The sequence below is a fragment of the Meleagris gallopavo genome, chromosome 2 (assembly GCF_000146605.3).
Source record: "Meleagris gallopavo isolate NT-WF06-2002-E0010 breed Aviagen turkey brand Nicholas breeding stock chromosome 2, Turkey_5.1, whole genome shotgun sequence".
Classification (NCBI taxonomy): Eukaryota; Metazoa; Chordata; class Aves; order Galliformes; family Phasianidae; genus Meleagris; species Meleagris gallopavo.
In genome coordinates, this window is record NC_015012.2 from 15,106,822 (window position 1) to 15,127,681 (window position 20,860).

The window sequence follows — 20,860 nt, forward strand, 5'->3', positions numbered from 1 at the left end:
TTTGTAAATAAGATGTAATTTTCACTCTGCAGTAGCTCATGTAGACACACCTATACGTATTTCAGCTAAGCATTTAAAAACAACTCAGTGAGCTTTCTAAAACTGGAATCACATGTACAATGACATGGTTATGAAATGAGACAAATATTCCCCTTATGTCTCAAGCACAGTGACCACAGTTGCCCTTTTGAACTAACTGTAATTTTTGTTTTCTTTCAGCTCCTTGCATGATGCATTCCTATCAGTTTATTAAATAAGGCATTTACACTTGTATGTAAATTATAGGAATAATTTCACCTCACACTGCAATTTTTTTTTCTTTTTTCTTTTTTTCCTGCTAATTGAATCAGGAATACAGTGAATAATTTGCAACAGGAAAAGAAGGGCAAAACTTTTATTAATACACAGAAATCCTTCACTGTCTGTATTTCATAGCTTTGCTCATTAGAAAAAATAGGTATAAGTTCAAGTTTAATCCATCTCAAAGTGTTTGAGAATGTATGGTTCCTAGCCATTATTTCTATCTGCCTAATACTGTTATAACACAGAAGGGAACATATGTATGGAGGAAGCAGTCTGCACATGCAAAGTCCTATACTATTCTGCTTACAGGACAAAGCCATCCCCAGAGCAGTGAATGAATGCTACTGCATACTTTATAAAAGACATCTTAAGCAGTGGCTTTATCCACTTTCTCCTGGCTGCACTGATGCATTGCATATTTCTGAACACTGCCAGTGGTTTTCTGTGATACAATAAGTAAGCCAAGGTGTCGGAAAATCAATACATGCACAAAGATCAGTCTGTAAGCATCTATCCTATTGCCAGTCCTTAAATAATAATGTGGGAAATAATCCAATCCCATTTCTTTTGCAGGATCAAGAATCAAGGCTAAGACAGGTAACAAATGCACCAGTTTGCATGCAGCACTCTGCCCTGGCTATTGCCCTCTTTCCCTAGAGACTGAGTACAGGACAGAGTCTGACACTCATCAAACACTGCCCTGGGAAGTGGAATCCAAGAGCTTCTAGCCAGGCAAATGTTGATTATAAGATGCTTAATTAATTTCTCTCGTTGCAACACAATGGAAGCTTTCTGGTGGTAGAAAACTGATGCGTAGCTTGGTTTGTTAACAAAACACCACTTTTTCACTATGTCCAAGTTTTTCACTTTGCTAATGCTTTCTAGGCCAGCGAATGCCATACATACTGGCAGAGTTCCTCCTCTATGTATCCCATTTCTGATGGGGCCATCCAGAGAGATTTTTCAAGCTAAATTCTAATTTAAAACCTGGTTGCCTCCTGAGTTTGAGAGGATTTAACTATAATTTGCAGCAAAAGTTCTGTTTTGTCATATGCTAAAAACTGTAAGGCTTTTTCCACCATCAAGATTTCCTGCCATTAAACTCCATGACTTCACTTCATTTGACCCAGTTTGGGCCTCTGCTTTTTGGAACCTTTCCATATCCACAAAAGAGGCTAGATAAATTCTAACAAATAAAATACTACTCAGCGTAACTGGGACAAATAAGCAGTGCAACACACGCCCACCGCAACTCTACAGAAATCAGAACTCCACACAAAGCTCAGGAAGGGCTGGAACAGCACTGCAGGCATGCAAAATGGCCATCTGCCCACCCACAGTTTTATAGCTTTTTAGCTAAAATTAGTAAGTCATCCCAGCTCATTTCTTTTTTGGACAAGTTTCCACTAATATTAATCATAACTTGCCTACAAAATGAAAAAGCTTTACTATTTCCTCAGTCAAAAGAAGCAGAGGAAACAGTTACTAAGGTTACTATTCGTGTTGCTATTAGTATTTAGAGTAGAAAAGCAATACATGTTGCTTTACCACACAAAACATAACGCAAGCAAAATAGGTTGACTAACTTTTGCATGCTAATAAATTCGTTATGACTTCATCCAATTACGGCACATTTAGTAGTCACAATGAAATCTGCAATTATGATGTTTGTGACTTTATGTTCCAGACAAATTGATGGGATTGCTGCTTAGCACCTCCTAGTCTGGTCTACATTTTTATGTCCTATATAAACTTTGTTGCAAATTGCTTCTTTCCCTTAATTCTTTTGAAGACAGGTGCACTGCAAGCGAAGTTTGTGGTGGCAGACCAAGACTTGATACCAACTACAAACTGCAAGACCTCCAACAAAAGAAGTTCTGTTTTAAACGTAAGTGTAGCTAATCGGTAACATCTAGCTAATGACTAGTATCTATGATATATAGATTTACAATATTCAAATGATTTACTGAGTAGTCTTCCACTTTGAGCTGAGAATTTCAGCTAGGAATAGGCTTAGTATGGGCAGTCCTCATGAAAACGTGCACTTATGGCTCTGTCAGTAAAATCAAATGGGCTCTGGTCATCCTTTCAATGTATTCTTTCTAGAAAAATATTGATGTGAGATTAATGAGCATGCTGTATCCATTGCTGAAAGATTAGGAAACAAGAGAAGAAATCTAACTGAATTTCAAGCTACAGCCTCTCAAGTGAAAACACAATAGTAAAATTGTCCTATTAATCATATAGATTCTGTAACTATCTTCCTTTAGAAGTATCTACTAGGAAACATGAGCTTCACCAGCTTCAGTGAGGAGGTGAAGGTATGGCTAAGGAGAAACAACTGAGTTTTGTGAAAGAAATTAAGGGAAAAAAGCTGAACTGATCCATGTGAAGAATTTAAATTGAGGGTCATAAAATTTGGAATTTCTTATCCCAAAAGTCAAGAAAAAATATTCTGTCATTGTCAACAATATTATGTTTTTCTCATTTAAGTTTAAGCCTACTGGTAGGAGTGCACGTTGACTGCAATATAATTCAGATGAAGTATTATTCAGATGGACTGCAGTATTATTCAGTGCTTTATTGCTACAGGACTACTTCTGGAGAAATCTTATTTGTAAGACTAAGTTGTTGGTTAAGACTAAATTTTCAGGGAGACTGATATGCAAGAAGTTATGACTTCACCAACCCTTTCGGTTGATGTTTCATATACGAGAAAAGGACAAGGCCATTGAAAGAGACAAATTAATAGCTTTTAAGAGTAGAGAGTGGGAGGACAAGTGACATTTTGATGTGTAGAATGACAGATAAAATGATCCAGACAATTGAGTTTATGGAGAACATAATTCTTGTGCCAATCCATGCTTTTTTTTAAAAAAAAAAAAGCAATAGCAGTCGGGATCCAAGAAATGAAACAGTAAAACCATTCTCAAATAAACAAAAATGAGAAGTGTAGCTGAGTGATGAATGGTGAGATAGAACAGGAAAACAGTGGAAGCAGGGACACGTAGCCCAGAGAAAATGCTGTCCAGACTTGCAAAGATAGAATCAGGAAAACCAAGACACAGATGGAACTAAACTTAGTGAGGGATGTGAAAAATAACAAGAAGGGATTCAAGAGGCTTATTGGGAGCCAGGTAAAGGAGACTGTACCCCTTCCTGACAAATGAGAAGGAAGAACTGGCTTCAAGAAGACTGAAGTTCTACTCAGTGAGCTCTTTGCCTCAGCCTTCATTGGCAGTTGGGCTTTTCACATCTCTCGTGTCCTTGAACCTCTCGTAAGGAGTAGAGGGAAGCAAAATCCCTCCCACTTTAAGAGCAGAGCAAGTCCAAGACTGTGTCATGAGACTGAATCTGTACACATCTATGGACCAGATAACATGCATCTCAGAGTCTTGTGATGTGGCTGCCAAGCCACTCTCCATCACATTTGAAAGGCCGTGGCTGTCAGGTGAAGTCCCTGGAGATTGGAAAAAGGGAAGCATTTCTCCCATTTTCAAAAAAGGGAGAAAGGAAGACCTGGGGAACTACAGGCCGGCTAGCTTCAGGTCTGTGCTTGGGAAGATCGTGGAGCAGATTCTCCTGAAACCAATATTAAGGCACATATGAGTCAAAAAGGTTATCTGAGACAGCCAGTATTGCTTCACCAAGAGCAGATTGTGCCTCACCGATCTGGTGGCCTTTTACCAAGGAGTGATAGCACTAGTAGACAAAGAAAGGGCAACTGATGTCTATCTGGACTTGTGCAAGGTCTTTGGCATGGACACCACATCCTCATCTCTAAATTGGAGAGAAAGGGATTTGAAGGCAGGACTATTTGGTGGATAAAGACAATAGTAGGAATGAATGCAGCCTCATCAAGTTTGCTGATGACACCAAGCTGAACAATGCAGTTGATACAAAAGAAGGAAGGGATGCCATCCAGAAGGACTTGAACAGGCTTGAAAAGTGGGTCTGTGTAAACCAAATAAGGCTGAACAAAGCCAACGTGCAAGGTGTTACACTTGACCTGGGGCAATCCCAGGTATGTATACAGAATGGGAGAAGAAGCCATTGAGAACAAATCTTTAGAGAATTTGTAGATGTCTTTAGTTTGGAAAAATACCATAAAGCTATTGCAAATTTGAAACTGATGTATTCTATTATATTCAGGTTTTTACCATCTATTACAGTAATTGAAAAGGAACACTGCTTTCACTGGTGACATAATAAAATATTTGAAATACTGTACTTTCATTGGGGAAAATATTTAAGGCATTAGCAATTGCAACATCTTTTTTTCAATTGAACTTGTCCCTTCTTTATCACAATAACAGTTACAGGGGCCCCAGAATGCCTCTGTGAGCCTAGCCTTTGGTAAGCTGTAAGCCTGCACAGATCACAACTACCAAAAATAGATTCTAGGCTATTGCCTTTGAATACTACATGGCAAACTGTCCCTCCCAGCTGGCACACATATAATAGGTATAAAGGCCCTGATTTAACTTATCCACGCTAGGTAAGAAAGGACTGTCCCTCTAAATTTCTGGGAGATGGAAGCATGCAAATATGAAATAAAAGAAAGTAGTAAAAAAGTTGACTAACCTAACCCACCTGAGCTCGGCTCACAGGGATCAATGTCCTCATCATCGCTGGGACATTCAGCCGAGGCCACCAGGATGTCATCTGTGGTCTGCAAAGAAATAAAAGTCAAATAGGTATATTTTAATTGGCTTATTACGTTCTAAGGTTCTCATTGGTAGTGCTTGAATTTATGCAAGGTCCAGAGCATTCCAGATTTAATAATGGTACAGTGACACTTTCCAACTCTCTATTAGTGGGACATGGCTTTTCAATTTGCACTTGTCAGTTTTTAAAGGAACTGTGTTAGATATTCAGTGCAAGCCCTTAAACATTATAATATTTTCATGCAATAACAGAGAGTACAAGGAAAAAATGTGTATACTCGGGCTACCCATCTTTCCTCTTTACCTCAAACGTCTCTGCTATGATATTGAAAACACAAAGAGCATTAAAAAACAAGTCAAAGTATTGAGCTGCCTGCAGCTGTTAAAACTGAAATTGTATTGATTGCACTTGCTGATATAGAGCCAAAAAAAAAACAAAAAAAAAACAACACAAACCCAAAAGAAGGAAACAAAACTATTACTGAGTTAAAGCCACTATTCAATGAGAAGAAAGGCACGAAAGAAAACAACAATAAATGTATACAGTGTTAGAAAGTACCAGTTAAAACATCCTTTTGTCTTTATTAAGTGAAGGATTGCTCAAGTTCTGTGCTGAGCTCAGAGAAATTGGAGGAACATCTGTCCAGAATTAGCTTGGACAGTTTGTAGTATTTAAAAAGAAAAAGTAAATAAAAATCAAGACAAAGGAGTCAGATGATAGAACCTGGAGCAAAACATAGAAAGCAAACTGGAGACTTCTATCTACCTTACTGTGAAAGAACAAGAAAATATTAAATGAAGCACAGAGGCAATCAATCTGAACCTAATAAAATGATGCACCTTCTGTTCAAGCCACCTCTGAGAATAGGCATTTAGAAATATAATAAGAACATCCACAGTCATTAGGGGAAATAATGGCAGAGAAATATAAATGTCATGCTCATGGTCATTTCTCAAGCAATTACTAATGAGGTTAGGAAGAAGCTTTTCCTATGGGTAAAATGTTTCTTTTCTGCCCATTTCAAACTTCCCTTCACCTCACTGAAGTAAATACACGAGGAGAATAAGAAAACGTGATACTGAAACATACAACTAAGGATAAAGTTGGCAAAAAAACACTCTTGCGTTCCTGTATGATACGTATGGCAATTACACGATCATTTTGGTCAATGTGAAATATCATTTTTGGATGTTTGTTTGCATCGGAGAAGGCCTCTCAATACCTCAAAGTTTAACCTCATCAGTTTATGTGTGAATATGTAAATACAATACTCCTGTATGTTATGGACAAAGCTTAACCAATGTTATTTATCATACTCTTCTAGCTAAAGTTCTAAAGCAAAGCACATTACAATAATAGGCTTTTCTTTGTCACGCTTCAAGAATATTAATGAATGTACGCCTTCCACACTTCTCTGAGGTAGGAAAGTGATACAGGAATACATTTATTCATATGTGAAGTAGAACAAAGAAAAGCCTGTTATAATAACATAAAGATAGAAGACTGAGACATAATAGAACGGAATAACTTGCTGAAGGCATTCAAAATGGCTATAGACAACAGCTATGTTATGTCACAGTTCAGTGCCATAATCATAAGGACCACCTTTCCTTATAGTTGGAAAGGTTTATGTAAATCTGCAAGGCTGCCAAAGTAAGTTGGCAGATTTGGAATGAGAGTTATATATACATTAAAAAAGTTTTCTAGTTGACCATTCTTCCTGCTATATAGCTATAGCAAAAGTCAGCTGCAAACATCATACTGAATTTCTAATGTCCATTTCCTTCCCCCAAAAGACAACCATTTAAACCTGAAAATCAATATCTGTTTAAAAACCAATCTCTGCCTGCATTTTTCCTAAAGTACAGAATAAAAATAAACAGCCAGGTAACCAACTAATAAAGCCTGAACATAAAAGGTTAACTCTGTACTTCAAAAAGCACTTACAGTAATAAGAAAGTATGAAAAAAGAGCCACGCATCTCCCAAACAGTTTCAATTTTGTCAGCAAAACCACAGTGCCATATATTTTTCCTTCTGTCCATAATGCTGATGTTATACTTGTATGACCTGCAGCTGGAATACTGAGCACTCCCAGTTGAGCACTGGAGAATTGTGTATGAATACCATTAAGCAGAAAGCATCACATGCATACATAACAGTGATAGCAACACATTATTTTCTCTAAGAACTAGTCTAAATGGATTTTTGTTTAAGGGTGCTTTGGTACACAGAGGGTATGTGTTAAGCTGATAGAGATTAAATGTTCAGGTCGAGTTACGGAAGGACCACATTGTCTCTCATTACTCTTTCTGTAGCACAATATGGTCAGAGTTTAACCTAACTATAGCCTCTTTGTCCAGTTTCGACTGTAATCAAAATTACAAGAAAATAACTATTGAAACATCAAACACTTAAAGTGCCTTAACGTATGAAAGATACTTTGCTCAGTTACACATAAAGGGAGGTCAAGCCTACTTTTTGTAAAATGATAATAATTCTAGTGATATCTCAGAAAAGAATGCACACATTTCTTCAAGAACAAAGGGATGTTCTTGTTTGATAAAAGTGCATGCACACTAAGGATAAAGAAATGAATAACTATTAAAATAAATGTGAAGATACCATGCCAAGATTTGTATCTCTGAGCATTAAATGAAATAATCTTTGTTTCAAAGTTAATACAAGATATAAAACAGATTTTGTTACAGTAATAGCAAACAATAAAACAAGTACCAGTATTTGAATGAGAAGAGGTAAAGTATGAAAATTGTTTTCTTCGTAAGATACGTGCCAGGAATAATTCCAGGTTAGGTGTCAATTAACAGATGTGTCACAACCTCCCCCTATTCTCTGCTTTCCCCCGTACACCTCTTTCCCATTACTCATATTTTTCAGCATAAAGGCAAACAAGCTGTGAAAGGAAGTGAAATGGTAGTGACCAAGCTTCATATAAAAGTCATTAGACCACTTGACACAATTTAAAATGCGATTAAGAATTAACTAAAACACTAGAGAACATAAGCAACACATAAATTAAAAAACCGGGCCAGTTTTAGATCGCTCTGTGCAGAAGAGCTCTGACTGACAGGAACCCACCTGAACAGAGAGAAGGATTTAGATCTAAAGGTCTCAGGCAGCCAAGGGACATAGATATATAACGCAAGAGCACACTGTTTTACTTAATGCACATTGTCTTTTTTGTATACTTTTTAATTTGGATGGGAAGATTTACAATCAATCGGTTTTCCTGAATGAACTGCAATTGTTGCTAGCACTATGGCTAATTTCCAGGACACTGCTTTTGAGAATACTCATTAATGAAGGATTTAAAAGTCAGCGGAAAATCCCTTATTTACAGTGAGTGCCTAATAGGATAAGATCCAACTGGTATTGTTGTAATACAAGATTGGATTAGAATGTCTCATGGGCAAGTTGTTCAAATTCATTTAAGAACTGATAATCTAGTTGTAAGGGATTGAAAAAAAAATATTCAAACTAGCCGATGCACAAATGGAAGGCGAAGTAGGACTTCTTTTCATTTCACCTCCCGTCTTTGTGTATTTGTGGTTATGGTTGTATAATCTGAAGTGTAGCCCACTCTAATAGGTGGCTTCTTAAATAGCTGGACATCTGTTCCCATTTCAGAAAAAAGGATGGTATGGAAAGTTTACAATCGATATGCCAATATAAAAAAAATGCATAAAAAATCATACTTTGTAAGGTGAAAAGTCACTACACAAAGTGATTTCTGGCAATTACTCATGGCTGTGGCCACTGCAGGAGTAAGTCTTACATCAGCAGGTCTGTTTGCAGAAAGTAGGTCTTCAAGATTTGTCTCTTAGCCAAGGGAGTTTAAAATATGACCAATCTGCTGCCTTGTCTAGGAAGGAAATGGTGACTATTTCAAGAAAGCTCTTGGCCAGATCAAAAAGTGATGCTCTATTTACGGCTTAAATACAGTGACAGGCTGTAGCTGTAAGTAAATATCAAGTTGTCTCAAAGATTACAATCACAGGTTCAATACCAGTACCAGAAATCATGACTGTGTAATTCTTATTGTGCTCTTGGAATGCTGTCATCCCTCCCTCCCCCCACCCCCCAAAAATAAAATAAAATAAAATAAAAAATTGCTAGTGAATAAACAACACAGGAAGCCATTTTCTGAATGATTCAGTTTTTGCATGACTGAGTGTAAATACATACCATCTTATTTAGTTTTCATTTATGAGACTTGCTGAACCTGCCAGTACCAGAGAAATGTGATCTAAAAATTAAATCACCAATCTGAATTGTGCATTCATTAACAGTACAATGGAACCTGCATATTTTCTCCTAGTGTTTCACCAGCTTTCTTTTAAAGCACAGCACCCTACAGCTACTCTGAATATAGTTTATTTCATTCCTATTCAGTAATATACTTCATCCCGTGAGAACTGCAACTAAATTCAAATTACACAACAGTTAAAAACTGATAGACCAAAATTATTATATGAATTATAAACAGCATAACCACTTGTGACTACTGCTTAAATTATTTTGGATTAAAACTTCAGCTCTGTAATCAAAACTATTCTTATTTATTCGTATAGCTGTAGCACAGCTCCCTCAGCTGCACCCCATAGGACTTGTGCTGCAGACCCTTCTCTGGACACGCTCCAGGGCCTTGATGTCCTTCTTGTAGTGAGGGATGCAAAACTCACTACACTTGATGATCACTTCCCTTCCCTGCTGGTTGCACTACTGCTGACACAACCCGCTGGCCTTCTTGCCCAACTGGGCACACTGCTGGCTCATGCTCAGCCAGCTGTCAGCTAACACCTCCAGGTCCCTTTCCTTTTTGCAGCTTTTCTGATGCTCTTCCCCAGTCCTGTAGCGATGCATGGGGTTGTTTTGATGTAAGTGCAGGACCCATCCCTCGGCCTTGCTGAAGCTCATACCATTGGACTCAGCCCATTGATTCAGCCTATCCAGATCAAGTAGAGGAGAAGAGTCTGACAAGGACGCTACTGGTAAGGGTTAGCAGTTCAGCAGGTTAGCAATGGTTATTCTCTAGGAGATCTTCCAAAAGGGCAGGATGGTCAGGAAGAAAGGAGGTAGCCAAAGAGATGCTGAGAACAGATGGTGCCTCAAGAGCACTGCCTGAAAATGTTGCAGGGCTTCGTGGAAGAAACTGGCTGTACTTACAGCAATGACCGGAGGTGACAGCAGCCTGAGAAGGATGGTAGAGCACCCACAGCCCCACAGGGAAGGGATAGCATGGTGCAAGTGAGAAATTAATGGTGAGGCCAAGGGAGAAAAGAGGAACTAGGCATACAAAGGAATGGGTATATGGTAGTTGATGTTGCCCGACCAATTATGGGAAGTTTATCAGTTAAATTAATTAACCACTGTTGACAATTGACTACATTAACACACACATTCAGATGCAGGATTAGGAAATTAGACATTAAATTTTTCTACTCTCCTCTTTCCCAGTTCTTGGGTCTTTCTAAATTACTTATTTTCCTCCTGAAATTTTATTCAAATAGTTACTGTTCAGTGAGGATCAGCTATCACTGACATTTAAATGCAGAGGTCTGCTTCAGCTTAGCAAAAGGATATGTAACTTGATATAATATGAAGAAAGGAAGAAACAAGGTATGCACTTCTACTTTCCTAATTATGTGTGGCAAACTTTTCTTCTAAAATACTGTTCATGTTTACATGAGGGAGCTGAGAGCAACCAATGTACTGATGCATTGGACATATTAATTTCTGATGCACTAAGTGACTTTCCTACAAATCATTCTCATATATATTCCTCTCTTTCTCTCCTATATTTTTCTTTTAAAGGGAGGAATAACATAACATAAACCAAAACAATACGCACCAAAGTGCCCAGGAATGCTTGCAGAAACCAGCAAAATATGAAAAGTCACAAAAGAGTTCACATGGAAAAAAATCAAATTTCATTTTTGGGACCAGATTAATGACACAATTTTCTAGCCAAGACTGTGTAATTTAAACTTAATTTTCAGTGTATGAAGCAGATTTCTATGATTGGTTGTGGAGACAGTTGTAGAAAAAAATTGAAATACATCACATTAATCAATTCTACTCTTCAGCTATCTTATCCCTACTGTTAATAACCTCCCATTGGACGAAATAGTGTGCTGGTAAGAAAAATAAGCTATTGTGATATAGCAACAATATCAGCTCCAGATGACATGACATTTGGACAGCTGCCCCTAAATTTGTATTTAAGCTGCTATTGGTCAAACTACATGGGTACCAATTACTGCTCATCCACCCACACCCAGAAAGTATTTTCTCAGTGCTGTGCTGCTGAAAAAAGTTGTTTCTGCACATGGACATTAAAATGCTAATATTTCAAGTATATATACAATATTATTACATATTTCATTAACTGCTGACATTATTATTACCCTGTAATGTGAACATACAGTAACTGAAAATCGAAACACTCTCCCAAACTAGATTTCATCTAATTAATATCATCATGCTATTTCTCTTGAGTTTGTCAGCATCTGACAGAAACATTAGCAAAATAATAATAACAACAACAACAAATTAAGACCTCTGAGTTTGTGACCTGAATGCTTTAGAAATTAAACCCTGAAGGATCAGTAAAATTCTCAAGATGACGGCTAGAATGCCCTGCAGGGTAGCTTCAGCCTTTGTCCTTCAGTGTGGGCAGGGACAGGAACACAGCTGCCACACAAAGCAAAGCAGAATAATCTTTTTTCTCCCCTCCAACTCTCTGTATAAAGTCTACCAGGAAGCCTTCCAAGAAACCTTAAAATCCACACTATCTTTTTAATGCAGACTAGTATTTCTATTACTTCTCCTCTCCCCCCAAAATCCCAAACATTTAAATTCTCATGACTGAAATTACTACAAATACATTTGAAAAAACTATCTATAGAAAAATGACATTAACAAAATGGTGTGGCTTTCCTTTAAGCTCTGAATTTGAAGTTAATTGCTTTGGTCAAAGTCTTAGAGTTATTTACTTCATCCCGAAGAAAGCAAGAACAGAGATAAGAAAATCCACATGCTCACAAAGCTGCAATTTTTTACCTGGAAAGCCAGCCAGGCAGTACTCTGCAATGATTTTTAAATATACGTACGCTGCTCTGAAAGTAATGCCTCCTATTTATTTCCATAGAAACTACAGCAGATACAATGTGCACAGCAACACTACTTGATAGAGCAAATTCTCAGCTGCAAAATTCTGTTTTCTCAACATGGACACCACCAGTGCTGTCTATGCACGTTCACCACAGATGAACAAGATCCCGAGTGCTGTGCTTGTAAAAAATGTGCACCAGCGGAGGTGACTGCTGTCACTGCTGAAACACCACCCACTGCCTCACTATGCTCACATCCATTCTCTTGTCTCCAAAAATGTTCACCAAGCATCAACAAACGTTAATGGGTGCCATTTTTTCCTTGTGGAGGAATTCAGTGACATCCCTTCTCTCCATACGCACTTCCATGTCAGACACCATTGTGTCAGACTGCCTCTGCTGCCATCTGTCACACAGCAACAACACGTAATGGGATACTGGTGGAAAGGTTCAATCTCCGCTGCCATATCACCATCATCTGCCTCTGATGTCATGGGCCAACAAAATATAGTAGGTGTTACTATTGGAGCAGACCTTATATAGTAACACTGATTAAAAAGAACTATCTAAATCAGTTTTTTCCTTATCAGGTAATATCCCTCACCACCTGAACCACATGAATAATGTTAGTTTCACAGGTGCAGATAAGAAATAAAATTTGAGTTAATGTTATTCATGAATGGTTCTTCTCTTGTCCTCTTGTAAAACTTTTCATAAGCAGCTATTCAGCAAATTAACCCAACTGTTTTGCTTCTTCACATCTATCCTTACTAGGCAACACACAACGCAAACGTCTTCATCAGTGATGAGCCACTCCCATCATTTTTAAAGAACTTGCAAAGAGATCTTTAACATTGCACTACTGCATGACAGCAGGAGGTATTCTGGCCTTCCCTTGTTCATACAAGCTGATGCAGGACTAGCTGTGTTTCTTAGAAGCACAGCAAGTCGTAGGATTATCAACATTTTGGTCCCCATTAATTCTGAATTCACAAAACACCATGGTCACTTTCATAGGTTTTTCTTCTTTTTAACCCAGAGATTATGTGCTTCTTCATCTATGACATTGCTACAGTGATAGCAAACCTATTAATTTATATTTATGGACCATATGTACAGAGATTGTTCAACTTTTAGAGTATGACTCTTACTGCAGTCTTATTCATCTCCCAAAACTCAAACATAACACTGTTAAAGACTTTAAAAATGACTGTTTGAGTTATTGGTGGAGAAGTGGGCTTCTTTTTAACTGACCTGTGGGCCTCCAATAAAACCCATTTTTTTAACTTAATCACTGGCATAAGACCATACTTAGCCAAACAGAAATACAGATAGAAGCCTGGAATCACTTAGCTACTAAAATCCCCAATACAGCAGAATTAGAAAGGCACTTACATTTAGCTGTGCTTCCATCTTCTTACACATTTACAGTACCACCAAATCAACAGACTGTGAATCTCCCTGACTATTAAGTTGTATAACATAAGAGTATTTTGATCAATTGAAATCTATGGGAATTTAGCTACTCAGCAATTCTTAAAAGAGAAAGGGAAGAAAAATCCTTCACAAGGAATGCTCTCTGTGAACTAACATTCAGTGTCTGTTCACACTCATATTATTTTTGGGGGAGGAAAAAGTTTTCTAATCCTGCTTCAAAATGCAGAATACCAAATAACCAAATAATAACAAGTTTTCTCAGAAATGCAGAAAACTGCATAAACAACTGCTTACAGACTACTCACTGGCCATTTAGGTACATCAGCAATCTCATCTTGCCCCAGTGACAATAAATAGGTAAAATGGGATCTTCTGCCTAACACTAACTGACCCATAACACTTTCTTCAAGTTCACTTCAGTGTGTTTTTGACTCGAGGCAAATTAAATTAACTCAGAAGCAGGAAGGCATCTGCTGTTAACCCTTTCTTAACCCTTGTTTTCCTCTTCTTGAGGAACAATACGCACCAACACCACTGCCAACACCTTCCATCCTTCCCTAGTGTCTATAGTTAACACCATAATTTAAAACTTCTAAGAGCCCAAGAAGACAGCTGTGTCATCTTGGATACTAACTACTTGGTCACATTTTGTTCTTCAGTACCACTAGGTTGCAATAACAGAGAAAAGGAAATTGGCTTCTCACTAACCTGACTGCACTTCCTTATCTTAATTTTTTAATCTAAAAACTCAAACACTGACGGGACCATGGGCAGTAGCAAGGAAATCCACTGACCAGTCCTGCAGGGTAGGGAAACATCACACCAAGCACCATTCTGCAAATGAAACTTGTTAACGCTAATGAGAGGCAAACGTGCACTGGAAGGAGACAATGCCTAATTGCTTTTCAATTAAAATAAGTATTTCATTAAAGCCACTGTTTTGAAGATACAGTTAATTAGATAGTTTCTGCAAGTGTCCATTTGTCACACAGGCATTTGAGTTTGTTAACGATGCCTTGATTTCATAACTGTGTAAGCGACCGCGCTGGCAGCAGATGTGAGGAGCGTGCAGCAGGGCAGCAGCAGCACCGCACGCCTGGAGCTGCCTTGGAGTGGCCGCACCCCAGGTGACATCATTTAGCCTCAAGTGCTTACAGACTACAATGTTCTTCATTAAACACTTCCAATATAAAGCAGATGAGGTTGAGATCCATGTTTGTTATACGAATAGGATTTATTTTTAATCTCTCATTATGTTAGAGCTGTGAATTCAGTATGTATCATAGTATAATACTACAGAACCTACATTTATGATTCAATATCTTGTTGGCAATTATTATTTTATTAAATTAGCTATTTAAAGACACCTTCCAACTCTGCTGGTACTTTTTTAAGCCTGCGTATATCAAATTATTAGTTTGCATGCATGTGCACACTCTTTCAAATGAAACAGCTCCCTAACTTCTCAGATTGATTTCAGAAAAAAAAAAAAAAGAAAAGAAAAAGAGAAGAAAAAAAGAGACACTATTTACATGCAGACGTTATTCACAACTACTTTATTAAGCTGTTCTAGGAGCCTGCCTTTTTCATCATGTGTATGAAAATATAACCAGTTTTGCCAACGGGAGCAGCTTAAGAAAACTAGGAGAACTGAAGTTCATTCTCAAGATCTTTGGGTTTGGGACATAAGAATATGGTTGCTTCATAATGTATACATACATATCTGGTTTTCCAGTACTGAAGAGAGAAGCTGAAACCTAGGAGACTCCTGCGCTAAGGGCACAGCAACATTTGGATAAGGAGGAGGAGGAACAGGAAGGATTTGAACAAAAAGAAGAAAGAAATTGGGCTGTGAGTGATGGCAAGACGGGATACTGAGATGAAGAGTCATAAGCATGTGAAAGGTAATTAAGACACGGCTGGAGGATTTAGGGAGAGAAATGAAGCAGTGTGCTTGATACACAGTTAAAGAACGGGAAAAATTACAACCATTACAAGTGGAAGAGAACGGTGGGGACAAAGAATTAGGGCAGATCAGCAACATGGCCCATGGAAAGCTAAAAAGATCAGTGGCCGTGTACAAAGGCAGCTAGACAGGAAAAGTCTGTGGTTTGTAGCCATTAGAAACAGACTGCAAGACAGCTGCGGACAATGAGTGAAAAGCAGAACTTCTTGACAGAAGCCTGGTCCATGAGGATCCAGCCTCTTAAAGGACACAAGCCTACTGCTCCTACTGATTGTTGTTAGCTTGGCCTCAGAGATTTGCAAGGCAGACTGGCAGGGCACAGCTGTGCCAGTTGTCTGCTCGAGGCTGTCAGCTTGGCCATGCATAAGTGGAGAACGTATCCACAGCTTGTTTTTAAAGCAAGTGAAAAATCTGCACACGTGACATTCAATTTGGAGAGTTTTGAAGGTAACACTCAGTAGTTAGGGAACACCAGAATGCAAGTATGATGTGAAACATGAATTCACAAGCCATGTGCCTGCACAGATTATTAATAACATATTTGAATGTCAGCTGGTGTAAAGATGCACAGTTCCAGGGAAACAAAACGTTCACACTTCAGTTGTGTATTTGGCCCATCGTTTCTTGTGAAATCATTTAAAACTGAAAGCCTGAGCTCATAAGCTAGAACTTCTTCATCACTCTTCTGACTGCAATATGGCACACTTTAGAGACACATTCCAAAGACATTCTGGTTTTGAGATTCTCCAAAAGAACCTAAGTTGAAATGATTAAGTCTTGTAAACTGTGATGCTTCACCTTCATTATTATATTATGAGCATTTACTCAAAATATGGCAGAGAATTTAAAATAGAATGAAAAGTGGAAAATTAATTATCTTTGCAAAGCTGTTACTCAGTTTTACAATAAACATTGACAAGGTTTTTCCGTTGTCTAGGAGGAGCTCAGAACTTACCTTCTTTTGTTTTTACAAGATGGTGCAATTTTGTTTTTGAAATTTAATACAACACATTTCATTGAGAGCAAACAGGAGAAAAAACATGGTAAGGTTCCTCTTTAAAAGGGAAAATGATTTTGCAACGCTCAGGCTTAAACTCAGATGAGAGTTTAGTAGAAGTTCTTGTTTCTGCAACTAAGACTTTCAGTTGGCTCCCTAAATAGGGAAACTATGTCAGCAAAGTGTACAATGAAACTCCTAAAGTTTGTCAGTCTTGTCTACGTGGGAATGTTATTGTGATTTAATGAAGTTAATTAAAACTAGTTTAATTTCCAGGTCTACAACTGTATTCTGAGAACAATGACTGGATGTGTTTTGTGTAGCTTTTGCGGACACTGTAAGTTACCTCCAGCTCCAGGTCCCTTCCAAGCCAAGCTATTCTATGATTCTGTGATTCTATGATGATGAGTAACACCCCTTAGGGAAGCAAGCCCTTATACTCCCACTGACATGTATCTGACTGTACCAATCCCAACTCTTCAGATTCCGTTCTCTCTCCCGTAAAAGCCATATTCTGCTGTTGGAAGAGCAAACTCCGCTACCAAAGAAATACAGACCAACCCATGAGAAATTCTGAACTCAACAGGATCATTTCAGTCCTTCTCCCACTGGTCCAACATCAGGTAGCCAGGCAGTTTGTCACTGACAGCACCCTTTGAGCTCCTTCAGTTGGACACCCATTGAAGAGTCCAGTTCAACTCTCTTAAGTTTTTATTTCTCAGAATTAGTTTCAATACAACAAGGTTTGTTTGTTTGTTTTTGCTTTTAAATATCTCAACAAAAATACGTGGATTCTAAAGATCTCTTAAATCCAGACATAGCTGTAAAACAACCTTCACACATCGCCCGTTGTTGATTTCTCACATCTTTAGGATTCTCTGGCATCACATCAAGTACCCAGCATCCTCTCCTACCACTGCTGGCCTGAGGTTTTTTGTTTGTTTTTTGTTTTTTTGAGTGTGGAACCTCCTTCTTTTCTTTCTTATTTTGTTCTCTTTTTTAACAATGTATGTTTCCTTGCTGAAAGACTTCCAATTAGCCTGCTCAGCTGATCACAGGCCTCTGCTGCCTTCGCTACTCTTCTTTTTACAGTCTACATTCAGACTCTGCTGTGTCATTCCATGACCCGGGGAAAAATAACTTCATCTGTTATTTCATCATCATAGTAACAAATACTCTTCACTTCCATCACCAACGTATAAGGAATCTTAATATCTATAGTAAACTTCAACACAGTTATTTAGAGCTGTATGGGAGGGACCGTATGGTCTAGTATTAGATAGGGTGGCCCTGCATGTGGCAGGGCTGTTGGAGCTTGATGATCCTTGAGGTCTCTTCCAACCCAAGCTATTCTATGATTCTATGACAGGAATGCAAATACTGTTAGTAAAACACTGCTCAACACCTCTCCCCCTAGACCAGCTACCAAGCACAAAAAATAGACCTCAGACACAATGATACCCTACACTATGACATCATCAGGAAAGTAGTCCTTGGTTGCTCGTGATGTAACCCTTACTTTTTTTCCCCCCCTCTTCCAACAGCCCAAAGCGGGAACTAGGACCAAGAATCTGGCCCCAAATTCTACATTAATACATGTAGATTACATTATTAGTAGGATCCCTCAAGAAAGCTGATAGGAACTCAGTGCTGTGTTTCAGCACTTTAAGTCAAAGAGCTCCCAATAAGCAGAGACACAACTAACATCACTATGTGCAGCGATTTGAAATAAGAGAAATAACAACTCTGAAACATTATTTTGATTGATTTTCTTACAGACACTAATGTAACATCTAAGCACTCAGACAAAGGGAAGGAAAAACTCTGTAAGTTAAGTGGGACCGCCCACAGAGAATTTCTTCACCTGATCACACCAATTTGCAAAGATTAATTGTACGGAAGGAGCCGCACAATGTTGAATTTCATGATAAATGGACACTATGACAGCAAATGATTTCCTCTAACGTTCCACTATGCTTTTCAGCATTTGAAATCTAATTACTTGGAAAAAGAAATAGCAAAAAATCATCAATACCTCAACTATGACACAGTATTTTCAACTTGAGAAGACATTTTGTTTCACCACAAAGGAAACTTCAGGTGTGAACCCAAGGGAGGCAGATCTCAGGCACTATGACAATGTTGCTATAGCAATTATTGGTGGCAGCATGCATCAGCTGCGTTTTAGCCCTCAAGCAAACTGCTCAGCTCATGCATGCTGAATATAACCAGAATATAAACTTCTTGATGCTTGCTGTACCTTAATAAGATTTATAAATTACTTATCTTGATGCACTTCCAATAACTAAGAATGAAAGAATATTTTTAGTTACTAATATTTAACCACATTCATAAAAAAAAATATATATCCTTGTGTTCAGTTAGATATTTCATCGAAAAGATATATGCTCTTTTCAATGGAGTCAAAGTTATACAAATATATTTTTTAAAAAAATCAAATATATTTTATGAATTATTGTACATAATACACTATTCAAACAGAATCTGGATTGAATACCAGTTATTTACGATCACGATAATATTTGGAAGCAAAGGAAGAAAACCTTTGATCGAGATAAATTTTTATAGTAATTTTGCATAAAAGAAGGGTGTGAAAAAGCACCATCCGGTTATTCTCAAAAGTCTAAGCAGCTGATAAAGCAGAAATATCTGAATCACCTTTGCATGTATTTTCCCATTTAATAATACTTCACTGCTCAGCTAAGCTAAATTTTCCTAGCTGTGTTCATTAAAAAGGGGGAAGGAAGATCTCTCATCTTTTCCGGGAGGCCTGCCGATTAAGACTTGGACTGATTCTCTCTCTCCTCCCATTTATTTTTGGTCCGTTTGATTTATTTTTCTTAATTATTCTGTATTATCTCACATTCCTTTTAATAAATTAGTTTCTCCTATCTGAAACGAGCTTTTCCCTCTTCCTTCCCACCCCTTTCTCCCGAGGGGAGAGAGGGATGTCGTGTGATTAACTCTTCAAACGACGACACTGTTTTGGTGCCCACCGTGGGGTGTCACCCAGATGTCCTATATGGGACCCCAGTGTCACTCAGGTATCCACACGGGGCAACAAAAAAGTGTCATGTGATTAACTCTTCAAACTATAACAGTGTTAAACTGAAATTAGCCTAAGTTAAACCAAAGTAGAAGTGCCTGCCGCTTTTGTATGGGCTGCATTAAATTAGGTTAAAATTGTGCAGGGGGTGTAAATGTCATTTGTTGGATAAAACCTAAATTAGAGAAATTAGCTGGAGAAATGTGGTAACAAAAAGAAAGAGCATTAGAAGTCAGTGTGCAGTGAAATGATGAAAGTCTTTTGTAGAAAAGGCAAAATAATATCATAGAAACAGTAACCCAGGATAGTGTCTGAATCTAGAGTTCTAAATAGCATAATAGGATGGTGGTGAACAATAGAGTGAAAGCAATGACAGATGGAGACTGCAGACAAGAGAAGCTAAGTAGCTGGGAATTATCAAAAGAGCAAGCAGATACTTGATAGGAAATGCAGTGCACATTTTTAATATACATACACATCAAATTATCACAGCCACTGGTAACAAAAGGATAGTTGTCAGCATGAGTTAAGTTAGTGCTAAAGCATAGCTTTCCTGTAATTCCTATGTAATTTACAATGATTCCAAAACCTACAGGTAACAATTAATTTCATGTTTAAAAAAAAATTAGGATTGGACAAATCCAGTGTTTGAATAAGCATAGAAAGGAACAGAACTTTTCAGAAAGCATGCTACCTGTAGTACTGGGTTAGTAACCGAGAAAATGGACGTATTTGTCACCACAGCTGTTTCTGGAAAACTGGAGACATGGTTGGTATTCAGGTGGATCAGAATGCCTGAACCATGTGATGGATTCTTCAGCACTCCTGTTCTTTCACCTGATGTCATCAAAGATGTAAACAGATAATAAGGGAACTTCAAAAAACATGAGTGTATATCTACTCTAAAAAGATGTGATGGGATTTCTGAGGCCAATGCAATAGTTGTTTCTCAGAATTTAGAGTGAGAGATGTCTGCTGAAAGTGAGCTGGCCATGTAAAAGTATAGGAAAGCAGTTTTCAAAAGATAGTATGTTAGACTGGTTGCAGACAGGTACAAATGAGGATGATAAGAAGTACTCACAAAGGAAGTGATGAGATTGTTGAACTAAGACTTCATCTGTAATAAAAAAGGTTGCCAGTTACACACACAGATTCTGCTAAAGGACGTGCAGATTCCCTAGAAAAGGGCTTTTAATTGTAATGCTTCTGTACTGCAGGACTTTTATACATAAAGCAGGGAGTCCAACTGTTCCATTATTTGGCTCTTTACTCAGATGGAAAAGGGGGGGG

The 20,860-nt window shown here is 38.0% G+C and overlaps 1 protein-coding gene across 1 annotated transcript in view; it reads right to left on the minus strand.

The window, feature by feature from the left end:
• LOC100544433 (neurexin-1-beta-like) overlaps window positions 1-20,860 on the minus strand; it is a 72,836-nt gene that overhangs the window by 35,243 nt on the left and 16,733 nt on the right. The window contains exon 2 of the mRNA XM_010706639.2: window positions 4,897-4,975. Coding sequence (XP_010704941.2) covers window positions 4,897-4,975 — 79 coding nt within the window. The remainder of the gene's footprint in view (window positions 1-4,896; window positions 4,976-20,860) is intronic.